The sequence below is a fragment of the Mastacembelus armatus genome, chromosome 18 (assembly GCF_900324485.2).
Source record: "Mastacembelus armatus chromosome 18, fMasArm1.2, whole genome shotgun sequence".
NCBI classification, from domain to species: Eukaryota; Metazoa; Chordata; class Actinopteri; order Synbranchiformes; family Mastacembelidae; genus Mastacembelus; species Mastacembelus armatus.
The window spans coordinates 8,993,763-9,006,650 of record NC_046650.1 but is presented as its reverse complement, the minus strand read 5'-3'; the positions used below and the strand labels follow the sequence as shown (position 1 = coordinate 9,006,650).

The following is a 12,888-nucleotide window of genomic DNA, read 5'->3' as shown; positions in this document are numbered from 1 at the left end:
TGGCTTAACTTTTTTTCAATGAACCTGATGTTTTTTCTTTCAAGCTACATTTGCAGTGAGGCTTTTGTGTGTGCGCGCTGGTGTCACATTTGGCAGTTTATGAGTGTAGAAGAAGAGACTAGTTAAGGGCTCATCTTCTTAGTGTTGGTCTAACTGCCAGTAATTATTACAGCTTCATCATGTAGGCAGTTTTGTTACCCAGGGAGGGTTTTAGCTGAGCCTGCAGGCTCCTTTTCGGTAACTCCCTTCCTCGGATTCTCACATTTTTAGCTGGGAATTTCCCAGTACAACCACTGTTTTCTGGTTTTGGCCATTGAACTGGTCCATTTGGGCTCAGACCAGACACGCTTGTGGCTGGTTTCTAGTTTCTCTCAACTTTAAAAGCTGCTACCACCCCTCTGCATTGTTGTAGCATGATTTCAGGTGGAGAAGGGTAGATGGATAAACCATATTAAAATGTTTGTTCTTTGCTATGGCCAAGTGTATCAAATGTTCAGAGAGCAGACTCCTCTCTGGTGAGCCGTCTCTCTTTCTAGGCTCTGTGAGTGCATGGTTGTAGCGTTGTCGATGTTTGTTGTCCTTTTTCCAAAAAGCATGACAGTGATGGTGATAATGACGACGATTAATTCTCTCTGTTGTTGTACCTGTTTTAAAACGTATTGTCTGTCAGGTGCCCTGGGAAAGGGAAAAGCAGGATGGATGAGACTTTTGTGACCGGTTATTTGCCATCCATGACAGCAGGTTCATCGCTGTTTGGACTGAATCTGACAGATGTTTGTATTGTTGATAGAAGAGCCACTGTAGCAAAACGGTGCGCTGAACTTTCTTTGTTTTCTTCTCCCAAAGATGTCATGTCCTCAATAGCTGATGTGTTCTTTGAATTCTGCACTGTCCTGGCGCCATCTGTGGGCCATTGTGCGTGTTGCAGTTTTGGCAGTGTTGAAGATTCAGAGAACACAAAATGAGATGAAACTAAGAGGCTTTTAGATAAATTTCCTTATTTTGTCAGTGAGTCAGTCTGTTGGATCAAAGATCTCTTGTGCACGTTGTTTTTTTTTTTTTGGTTTTTTTTTTCTACATCTATTTTTTTTGGTTTTTTTGGTAAGAACCCTCAGATTGCTGCCTCACTATTCTGTATATAGAGAAATGCATTCACACTCACTACACAGAGCTTACATACATACTCTCATAATCTGCAATTGCATTATTGTTTTTATTTACTCTTTATTTTTCTGAACATGAAAGATACAAGTATTCATACTGCAGTATATAAGTATAATTACTACTCAGTGGGGGAGGGCAAAACAGACAGACGATGCAGATTTCGAGGGCTGCAGACCTCCTCATACATCAGGCTCAGCCATGAATTCTCAATGATGCCAAATGTTTTTTAGTTTGTTTTTGGGGTTTTTTTTGCGCGTAATACACCTTTTAATCTGTCTCTATCTTCTGTCTTCTCTCTCCATCTCTTTGTACATTTTTCTATTTATTTAAAGCAGAAATATATTGATTGTATCAAGCATGGAAAGGCAAGCAAATGATACAGTTGACAAAAATCACAGGCTTTTATTTTGCAGCAGTATATTTGTTTATTCTAGGGATTTGTTTTCTCGTTTTTTGGTTCTTTTTTTTGGAAGAAATAAAATGTCATTTTCCATTCCTAAACAAGTGTCTGCTTTTGAGTTTTCTTGACAGTTGCTGAAAGGAGCTACAATCTCAAGTTGCTGCTCAAACTGCCCAGAAAGTCTACAGCCCCTTAAAATACACTTTAAAGTCTCAGATGAGAAAAAATTCAAGGCCTTGAAATGTCAAACAGTGCAGCTTCTGATTTTTAATTGCTGTGCCTAAGGGCTTGAGAATGTGTTTTCAGCCTCTCTTCAAGTGAGATCTCAGCACATGTTTTAACCCAACCAGTGTATATTTACTACTGCAGATGACTGAGAAATCCATCTTTAATTTTATGGTGATTGGCAGGTTCTGCCTTTTCTTTTTAAGCCTGGTTTATCCAGAAAAAGAAAACAAAGATCTTCAAATGTGTACAACCCACACATCAACACAGAGAATCTGCCTGCAGCAAGCAGTCGTTCAGTGTTGGCCAGTATGCAGCTGTGTGCAGAGGTTAGTGCTCGAGGACACTTTGGTTTGTACTTTTTGAATGAGGTGTGTGTGTGTGTGTGTTATTAATGTGTGGCGTAAATCAGAGCACAATCTAATTTGCTCTCCACTGTGGTTGGAAACCTGTAATTTTTCATTGCATGTTTTAAATTAATAAGTATTTTATGCTTTATAATCAGTGGTTTCCAACATCAACAATATATCATAAACATTGGACAATATTTAAACAGCTTTCATTTGACTAAACACTGTTTTAAACTGTCTGTAATACCCTTATTGCTACTAGTACTCTTAATACTCACAAATCTGCACCAGTTTCCTACAGCCATGGGAAAACTATCCAAAACTTCAAACTGCCACTTCTCTCTAGTGCTGTTTTCCTGTTTGTTTTGTAGATCCCTTATTGCTGTGACAGGCTGACCCAAAACACTTCAACCAGTCTGGGGTGATTACAGCTTGAGCTTTCCCACAGTGAGGAACTTGAAGGTGGGTTCCCACCTCCTTGACTTATACTGAGCTCTAAATAATTAAACTGTTTGTGTGCGGTTGTTCAAGTAAAACCAAAGAAGCAGCAACAGAAGCTACTGGTCCCTGTGTCATCTGTGGCACATACAGTATTTGAGTACTCTTTATTGGGTCCTGTAGGCTGTCCGTCCTATTGTGGTGGCTGCCGGGCCGCAGCAGGCCTGTTTGTGACAGCCAACACTCCCCAGGAGGAATGTCCACCCCCCCACTTTCAGATACGTTTGGACAGCTGTAAGTTTAGAGCGAGGGAGGAGAGGTACTATTTTTATCTTTCATTCAGGCAGGCCCTAACCAGAGGTAGAGCTACAGAGACCCCCCTCTCTCTTTCTCATCTCTCCAGAAGGCAGTCACCCCTTCTGGATCTCTCTCCTCTGCCTGACGGAAGAAGCTTCTGGAGGTCTGACCACAGCATTAAGACCAGGAGGTGGGCAGAGTGGAGGGAGACGTGTGCACACAGACTGTAGAGTGAAGAAGTAGTAGTCTGACAAACAGGCCAAAATGGCTCTACTGTGTTATAACAAAGGCTGTGGGCAGAAGTATAACCCTGACCAGAACAAGGATGGTAAGACCCTGTCTATTTATTTCTCTTCTTTATGTCTCTGGTCAGTCTGGACATCGAGCATTAAACTTGTTTCTGTGCTCTTTTAGTTTACACAGTTGCTTTGACACACAGCTCGTCATGTTCAGTCAGGTCTGTAACGTCTGAGCCAACAGAGCACATTCAAAAAAACCTGTAGTCCTGCAAAATGATGCCAGCTGACATTAGGACTATGTTTCTTTAGTGCCTAAAAAGGGACATTTTATTCAGACGTTATGATCAAAATCAGTTTCACTAGCTCAGATTAATCCTCTAGAAGAACTAACAGCATTTTACTAAAAAAAAAAAAAAAAAGTTTAGTGTTTATTTTGAAAGCATCCTTGTGATTTAAGTTGTATTATAAGATAAATAGTTTAAAAACATACAAAAGAATTTGTCTCCATTTTGATATATTCTCTGTGTGTGTGTCTGAGAGACACTGAGGTAGCATGGCTGTATGATGAGCCACGTGTCTGTGGAAGGACAGCTGAGGTAGCAACCAGCTTCCTTTTAAGGGACACAAACACACACATAACCTCTTAACAGCTGGTACACCCTGCTGATTGTGTGTGTGTGTGTGTGTGTGTGTTTATATACACACTGATAGTATCTTTCTTTTTTCCTCCAAAAGATTCTTGTCTCTTCCATCCTGGGGTCCCCATCTTCCATGATGCTCTGAAGGTAAAACTTCTCAACAGCTAAATAAATGAATAACTTTTATTTAGCTGGATAGAAATCGTGTGTGTGTGTGTGTGTGTGTGTGTGTGTGTGTGTGTGTGTTCTTTTCCAGGGTTGGTCGTGCTGCAAGAAAAAGACAACAGATTTCTCTGAGTTTCTCTCCATCAAGGTAACAGCTCTGTAAATTCTTTACAAACCCAACAGTCATTTTTTATATTACTTTCAAATCAAATACATTAGAAATAGAAATAGCACATTCATTTTGAAACAAAATCATCACTGCAACTCATGATTTTCCACTTAAAGGAGAAATTTTACCTGAAGCTTCACTTCCTGTGAAGTAACCTTCCTCATTCTGAACAGGGCTGCACCCGTGGGCGCCACAGCAACGAAAAGCCCCAGGAGCCTCTGCGGCCAGAGGTGTCATCAGATAAGGCTGAGATTAAAAACAGCAGTGGCCAAGAGATAATCTACCAGGGTCCCAAATCTGCTGAGAAACTGAAGAGAGAGAGACCCAGGTGAGTGTTTAAAACCCAGCTCTTATTACAAGGTTCCTTTTTTTGAATTTGATTTACTTGAATTTCATTTTTGTGTATCACACTGTAACTCACTGGCAGCTGCCTCTGTAATTCACAAAGGTCAGGATGAGGTTTCCTGCAACATCTGTTATAAATAATTTAGTGGACATAACATCATCAGTCTGCAGACCTGTGTGTGTGTTTGTGTGTGTAGCACATTCATTTCCAACCATCCATTTCTGCATTAACTTGAATGTGTCTGTGTGTTTGCAGTTCAGATGAACCCAAGACCAAGCTGCCTCATAAAGTGTCTGCATCTCTGGCTCAGGTGGTGAAGAAAATGGAAATCAGCCAAAAAGCTGAGAAAGAGCAGAAAGGTCAGTGTGTGTGTGTGTGTGTGTGTGTGTGTGTGTGAGAGAGAGGCCTTTTTCATTTAAAACCAAACTATTGTGACATTTTGTTTTTTCCTTTGTCTTTTGCTGCTCTTGAACACATCTGTCCTTTATGCTGCTAAAATTCAAATTTTGTTTCTGATTCCCAAATTTGTTTTCTGCAGCAGGAGAAATACTAAATTGTAATGATAAAATGAATTGTTTCATATCTTTCTTTAGATTACTGCATTATCTAGAATAGAATAATAAAGCGTCACTATTTTCCAGTGATTCATACTCTGATTTCTGAAATTGTTTTAAGAAAATAAAACTTCAGTGACAGGTTCAGTTAAAGTTTTAGTCAAATTATAACAAATATGACCCCATACAAATGAGAAAGCCTCAGTTTTTCACACTGTGCAAATGTAACACAAAAGTGTGATTGTGTAATTGAACAAATGTGAAGTTGTAGAAATGTGTGAAAATAAAAACCTTCACCCTAATCACACACACGTGCAGATGAGAAAGGTGAGTTTCACCCCTCTCGTCCAACAGAGAGCCAAACTGTCATGCAAGGGACCCGATGCAAGAACGCAGGATGCAGAACAGTGAGTATTTTTACCTTTTCCTCATTTACTTGTGTAGGCAACTTCTGCTGTGGCCCAAAATAGTCCCCTATCTGACATCAGCAAAAGCCAAGACATTTATCAGACACAGAAGCACAAGCTGCTCATTAGAGCTATTGTGCATCATTATGAGTTTGTTTACTTTTCCTCCTCTTTGTTTTGTAAAGCTTATTAAGCTTGCCATCTAGTGGACAAAATAGGTAACAACATTCATGAACCATCAGTGTTTTTCTTTTTTTTTTTTTGTCACTTGGTCAGTTTTCTGCCCTGGTGATGCACATTTTTTTCCCTTATCAGATAGTGAGGAGCCATAACTACACTGAAGTATTGTAGTGCAGTGCATTTTTGAGTTGCTTATACTATGTTTTTACATGTTCAAAGGTGTTCTCAACTTTTTAATACTTTTACTTGTGTGTACTGTGTTTTTACATTGTAGTGTATTGAGATTTTTAAGAGCAAAAATCCTTATTCTACAATTGCATCTGCAACTTAATTTATAAAAAAGAGCTTAAGTTTAAAAATGTTTTCTTGGGGAACTTTTTTTTAGTTCAACATATATTTAAGGTCTGAGAAACATGACATCAAAGCAGAAACTTGACTGATGACCAGAGCAACAATAATCAGATAAATGAATGATCCACTGGTCTTTACATTGTGATTATTAGCAATGTGTTTTTGTGTTTAGGTCTATCAGGGTCCAGAGACCGACATGGAGGTCTGCACCCACCACCCCGGAGCACCGGTCTTCCACGAGGGGTAAGACAGAAAGACAATCTGAGTATTAAGAAGCATTACACATAATCCACATTGACATCATAATTACAATTGGTATTTTTATAACTATAAAATAACTATAATTAATTTCCTTCAACAAATTAGAGAAAATAAACAAAGCAAGACTGAAGGCCATGTAAACAATGAAAGAATCATCAAGGCTAAAACATTACAAAGGGATCAAACAACTAGATCAGTAATTAAAACAAACCTGCAACATTACAAACAGACTTTAAAAGTAAATTTAATTCCACCTGCTCTTTGAATCACATAGATCATAATGTCCCTCATACATTATGATCTAATGCTGTGGAGGCAAAAACCACAGTACATTAAACATGTATTACTGAATGAATATCAGCCAGTTTTTTTTTTTTTTTTTGCTTTATGTTTTCTGAACAACACACCTGTCAGAGGATGTGAGTCTAACTTGTGACAACAATTTTTTGTTTAGGTATAAGTACTGGAGCTGCTGCTGCATCAAGACAACAGACTTCAATGCTTTCCTTGACCAGAAGGGCTGCACCACAGGGAAACACCGCTGGGTCCCAAAAGAGGTACATGTACTCTATTACATGTCAGGGCCTGGTGGAAAGATAGCAGGACATTTAGTGAGAACTGATGTGAAAAACATGAGTGACTGACGTGTGTTTGTGCTTACAGGACAAAAAGAAGGTAGCCTGTCGCCATGACTGGCACCAGACCGCAAATAACGTTGTTGTAACAATTTACGCCAAGAACACAAACCCAGAAATTTCCTCCATCATGGCCAATCGGACAGTGGTGAGTGTGCCCCAGACAATTACATTCACGTATTCATATAGCCAGTGTACTGAAGGTAACAAACAGTGTGGCATGGTATAGTGTGCCATAAAATATAAACATTAATATGGTATTTAATTTTTTAACAACCTGCCATAGCAATAAAGATTTCCCACTCGTCCCTGCAGACATTCTTTTTTTCTCCATCCAGCTTGGGTCCTTTGCCAGAGGCCTGGGAGATTGAGGGTCATGCTCAGTATCTTAGCTATTCATAGGGCTGCACATTTTTGGACAGAGATCTCAAATTTTGGAATCAGATGGACTCACATTCCAAGTTTAGGAGTCCAAGGTCCGAGTGTTCTGATTACCACAGGGACCACTTCATAATTTTAAGAAAAATTAAACTGCAGTCTTTTCTTCCACCACATACAATAATAAGATGTATTTATGATGACATAGTATATATTTCTATCCTATGGCCTATTTTTTTGAACACATAATATATTATGGTGTATTTTTCATTATGTTATACTAACTCATACTTTGCAAAGGTGTCTAAAACTACTTTCAATCTACAACGTGTGCATCAAACATAATGAATTCATCCTGCTCTTATGGTTGTTTTCTCAATCCTCCTCTCTGCAGCTCTCCTGTGAAATCCAGTTTGAGAATAATAAGATTTTCAAACGAGACTTCCACCTCTGGGGAGTGAGTACTTTGACATGTTTAAATTTGCCTGTCACTGGGCTGAGATTATCTCAGCTCTTTCTAAAATATCTTAAGTTATCTTGTCATCCCATTTGTAGATTTGAAAAGTCAGTTATTTGCAGCTAACTCACTTTTTGAAATTTCTCTTACCTTCAGGTTATCGATGTCAAACAAAGCTGTGTCAACATGGTCCCATCTAAAGTGGAGATTTCCCTGCAGAAGGTCAACCAGGTGGCCTGGGGCAAACTGGAGGACCCCAACTTCAGACCTGAGCCCGAGCCTGTAGAGGATTCCGTTGATGAAACCAATGAGTTGCTTCAGCCCGACTGGGACATCGATGATGACGACATCAGCGACTCAGATGAAGAGTGGGCCTATGACACGCTCCAAAATAAAAAGGAGGATAGGGACAGAGATGACCACAAGTGGAAAGAGGACAAGGTGCAGAATTTGAAGGAGGTAGAGGAGGAGATGAAGAGGGTGATGGAAGAGAGGAGGAGAGCAGAGGAGGAAAAGAAAAAGCTAGAAGAACACAGGATGCAGGAGGAAGCAGAAGAATATGAAGATATGCCAGATCTTGAGTAACAGAAAACAAGTTGCTGATTGTGTTGAGTTTGCATTGCTAAAGCATAAAAATTCTTGAATTAATTTTTGGAATGAAGAAAATAAATTATTTTCCCTATCTACGAATCCAAAATGAAATGTGGTACTTTGCAATTATAAATCTGAGGGTTCATTGGGGGAAATTTTAGAGATTGATTTCCCTTTAAGCAGTTATGGCTCAATTACTTACATCTTTGGTTGACCAAAATACCATATTCCTTCTGTTATTTAATGATAGTGCTGTTACCCTTGGAGTGAATATAGTCAGACACTATGGGGTGCAACTTACGTATAAACCTAATAAATCTTCATTATCATTGTCTTTAAAGACTAGTATTGTAAAAATGGGTCATGTTAAAATTGTATTTTTATGCATTGTTTTCATTATGAGCAATTCTACTGCTGTAAAAATCCCTGAACTGTATATTTCTCACTGAGAGCAAAACTTTTGTTCTATAATAAGTGGTCATATTAAAATCAGGAAACACTTTGACTGTCGTATTATAATTACAAACATTTAGTGGACTAAAGTGGTCATAGTATATTGACCAAAATTTTCCTTACTAAAGTGGTCATAGTTTAGTAAGGCAAATTTAGTGGACTAAAGTGGTCATAGTACAGTAAGGCAAATTTAGTGGACTAAAGTGGTCATAGTTTAGTAAGGCCAATTTAGTGGACTAAAGTGGTCATAGTTTAGTAAGGAAAATTTTGGTCAATAAAGTGATCATAGTATAGTAAGCCAAATTTAGTGGACTAAAGTGGTCATAGTTTAGTAAGGAAAATTTTGGTCAATAAAGTAGTCATAGTTTAGTAAGGCAAATTTAGTGGACTAAAGTGGTCATAGTTTAGTAAGGCAAATTTAGTGGACTAAAGTGGTCATAGTTTAGTAAGGCAAATTTAGTGGACTAAAGTGGTCATAGTATAGTAAGGAAAATTTAGTGGACTAAAGTGGTCATAGTTTAGTAAGGAAAATTTAGTGGACTAAAGTGGTCATAATATATTGACCAAAATTTTCCTTACTAAAGTGGTCATAGTTTAGTAAGGCAAATTTAGTGGACTAAAGTGGTCATAGTATATTGACCAAAATTTTCCTTACTAAAGTGGTCATAGTTTAGTAAGGCAAATTTAGTGGACTAAAGTGGTCATAGTTTACTAAGCCAAATTTAGTGGACTAAAGTGATCATAGTATAGTAAGGCAAATTTTGGTCAATAAAGTGGTAATAGTTTAGAATGGCAAATTTAGTGGACTAAAGTGGTCATAGTTTAGTAAGGCAAATTTTGGTCAATAAATGGTCATAGTTTAGTAAGGCAAATTTAGTGGACTAAAGTGGTCATAGTATAGTAAGGAAAAATTAGTGGACTAAAGTGGTCATAGTACAGTAAGGAAAATTTTGGTCAATAAAGTATTCATAGTATAGTAAGGAAAATTTAGTGGACTAAAGTGGTTATAGTTTACTAAGCCAAATTTAGTGGACTAAAGTGGTCATAGTTTAGTAAGGCAAATTTAATGGACTAAAGTGGTCATAGTTTAGTAAGGCAAATTTAGTGGACTAAAGTGGTCATAGTTTAGTAAGGAAAATTTAGTGGACTAAAGTGGTCATAGTATATTGACCAAAATTTTCCTTACTAAAGTGGTCATAGTTTAGTAAGGCAAATTTAGTGGACTAAAGTGGTCATAGTATAGTAAGGCAAATTTTGGTCAATAAAGTGGTCATAGTTTAGTAAGGCAAATTTAGTGGACTAAAGTGGTCATAGTTTAGTAAGGCAAATTTAGTGGACTAAAGTGGTCATAGTATATTGACCAAAATTTTCCTTACTAAAGTGGTCATAGTTTAGTAAGGCAAACTTAGTGGACTAAAGTGGTCATAGTTTAGTAAGGAAAATTTAGTGGACTAAAGTGGTCATAATATATTGACCAAAATTTTCCTTACTAAAGTGGTCATAGTTTAGTAAGGCAAATTTAGTGGACTAAAGTGGTCATAGTTTAGTAAGGAAAATTTAGTGGACTAAAGTGGTCATAGTATAGTAAGTCAAATTTAGTGGACTAAAGTGGTCATAGTATATTGACCAAAATTTTCCTTACTAAAGTGGTCATAGTTTAGTAAGGCAAATTTAGTGGACTAAAGTGGTCATAGTACAGTAAGGCAAATTTAGTTGACTAAAGTGGTCATAGTTTAGTAAGGCCAATTTAGTGGACTAAAGTGGTCATAGTTTAGTAAGGAAAATTTTGGTCAATAAAGTGATCATAGTATAGTAAGCCAAATTTAGTGGACTAAAGTGGTCATAGTATAGTAAGGAAAATTTTGGTCAATAAAGTGGTCATAGTTTAGTAAGGCAAATTTAGTGGACTAAAGTGGTCATAGTTTAGCAAGGCAAATTTAATTGACTAAAGTGGTCATAGTTTAGTAAGGCAAATTTAGTGGACTAAAGTGGTCATAGTTTAGTAAGGCAAATTTAGTGGACTAAAGTGGTCATAGTTTAGTAAGGAAAATTTTGGTCAATAAAGTGGTCATAGTATAGTAAGGAAAATTTTGGTCAATAAAGTAGTCATAGTTTAGTAAGGCAAATTTAGTGGACTAAAGTGGTCATAGTTTAGCAAGGCAAATTTAGTGGACTAAAGTGGTCATAGTATAGTAAGCCAAATTTAGTGGACTAAAGTGGTCATAGTACAGTAAGGAAAATCTTGGTCAATAAAGTGGTCATAGTTTAGTAAGGCAAGTTTAGTGGACTAAAGTGGTTATAGTTTACTAAGCCAAATTTAGTGGACTAAAGTGGTCATAGCATAGTAGGTCATAGTTTAGTAAGCCAAATTTAGTGGACTAAAGTGGTCATAGTATAGTAAGGAAAATTTTGGTTAATAAAGTGGTCATAGTATAGTAAGGAAAATTTAGTGGACTAAAGTGGTCATAGTATATTGACCAAAATTTTCCTTACTAAAGTGGTCATAGTTTAGTAAGGCAAATTTAGTGGACTAAAGTGGTCATAGTTTAGTAAGGAAAATTTAGTGGACTAAAGTGGTCATAGTATATTGACCAAAATTTTCCTTACTAAAGTGGTCATAGTTTAGTAAGGCAAATTTAGTGGACTAAAGTGGTCATAGTTTACTAAGCCAAATTTAGTGGACTAAAGTGATCATAGTATAGTAAGGCAAATTTTGGTCAATAAAGTGGTAATAGTTTAGAATGGCAAATTTAGTGGACTAAAGTGGTCATAGTTTAGTAAGGCAAATTTTGGTCAATAAATGGTCATAGTATAGTAAGGAAAATTTTGGTCAATAAAGTAGTCATAGTTTAGTAAGGCAAATTTAGTGGACTAAAGTGATCATAGTTTAGCAAGGCAAATTTAGTGGACTAAAGTGGTCATAGTATAGTAAGGAAAAATTAGTGGACTAAAGTGGTCATAGTACAGTAAGGGAAATTTTGGTCAATAAAGTGGTCATAGTTTAGTAAGGCAAATTTAGTGGACTAAAGTGGTTATAGTTTACTAAGCCAAATTTAGTGGAGTAAAGTGGTCATAGCATAGTAGGTCATAGTTTAGTAAGGCAAATTTAATGGACTAAAGTGGTCATAGTTTAGTAAGGCAAATTTAGTGGACTAAAGTGGTCATAGTTTAGTAAGGCAAAATTAGTGGACTAAAGTGGTCATAGTTTAGTAAGGCCAATTTAGTGGACTAAAGTGGTCATAGTATAGTAAGGCAAATTTTGGTCAATAAATGGTCATAGTATAGTAAGGAAAATTTTGGTCAATAAAGTAGTCATAGTTTAGTAAGGCAAATTGTGATCAATAAAGTATTCATAGTATAGTAAGGAAAATTTTGGTCAATAAAGTGGTCATAGTTTAGTAAGGCAAATTTAGTGGACTAAAGTGGTCATAGTATAGTAAGGCAAATTTTGGTCAATAAAGTATTCATAGTATAGTAAGGAAACTTTTGGTCAATAAAGTGGTTTAGTTTAGTAAGTCAAATTTAGTGGACTAAAGTGGTCATAGTACAGTAAGGCAAATTTAGTTGACTAAAGTTGTCATAGTTTAGTAAGGAAAATTTTGGTCAATAAAGTGGTCATAGTACAGTAAGGCAAATTTAGTGGACTAAAGTGGTCATAGTATATTGACCAAAATTTTCCTTACTAAAGTGGTCATAGTTTAGTAAGGCAAATTTAGTGGACTAAAGTGGTCATAGTTTAGTAAGGAAAATTTTGGTCAATAAAGTGGTCATAGTACAGTAAGGCAAATTTAGTGGACTAAGGTGGTCATAGTACAGTAAGCCAAATTTAGTGGACTAAAGTGGTCATAGTATAGTAAGGAAAATTTTGGTCAATAAAGTAGTCATAGTATAGTAAGGCAAATTTAGTGGACTAAAGTGGTCATAGTATAGTAAGGAAAATTTTGGTCAATAAACTGCTCATAATTTAGTAAGGCCAATTTAGTGGACTAAAGTGGTCATAGTTTAGTAAGGAAAATTTAGTGGACTAAAGTGGTCATAGTATATTGACCAAAATTTTCCTTACTAAAGTGGTCATAGTTTAGTAAGGCAAATTTAGTGGACTAAAGTGGTCATAGTATAGTAAGGCAAATTTTGGTCAATAAAGTATTCATAGTATAGTAAGGAAAATTTTGGTCAATAAAGTGGTTTAG

The 12,888-nt window shown here is 36.7% G+C and overlaps 1 protein-coding gene across 2 annotated transcripts; it reads left to right on the top strand.

Moving 5' to 3' along the window:
* Window positions 1-732: 732 nt before the first annotated feature.
* Window positions 733-8,750, top strand: LOC113125253 (cysteine and histidine-rich domain-containing protein 1). Of its 2 annotated transcripts, none has more exons than XM_033325724.1 (13): window positions 733-2,601; window positions 2,761-2,871; window positions 2,981-3,202; window positions 3,849-3,898; window positions 4,008-4,064; window positions 4,259-4,413; window positions 4,687-4,790; window positions 5,340-5,392; window positions 6,096-6,166; window positions 6,639-6,741; window positions 6,848-6,967; window positions 7,592-7,654; window positions 7,811-8,750. In XM_033325724.1, the coding sequence occupies exons 3-13, from the start codon at window positions 3,139-3,141 to the stop codon at window positions 8,237-8,239; spliced, it is 1,269 nt and encodes a 422-aa protein (XP_033181615.1). In that variant the 5' UTR covers window positions 733-2,601; window positions 2,761-2,871; window positions 2,981-3,138; the 3' UTR covers window positions 8,240-8,750. The 2 variants fall into 2 exon arrangements, with proteins under 2 accessions (XP_033181615.1, XP_033181614.1); XM_033325723.1 differs by having other exon boundaries at window positions 5,304-5,392.
* The last annotated feature ends 4,138 nt before the right edge of the window (window positions 8,751-12,888 follow it).

What these genes read in the sequence shown, in the direction of transcription:
- LOC113125253 (XM_033325723.1), top strand. Translation starts at nt 3,139, where the DNA reads ATGGCTCTACTGTGTTATAACAAAGGCTGTGGGCAGAAGTATAACCCT. An exon ending in AGCTGAGAAAGAGCAGAAAG is followed by an intron (nt 4,791 to 5,303) that starts GTCAGTGTGTGT and finishes ACACACGTGCAG; the next exon opens with ATGAGAAAGGTGAGTTTCAC. An exon ending in GAGACTTCCACCTCTGGGGA is followed by an intron (nt 7,655 to 7,810) that starts GTGAGTACTTTG and finishes TCTTACCTTCAG; the next exon opens with GTTATCGATGTCAAACAAAG.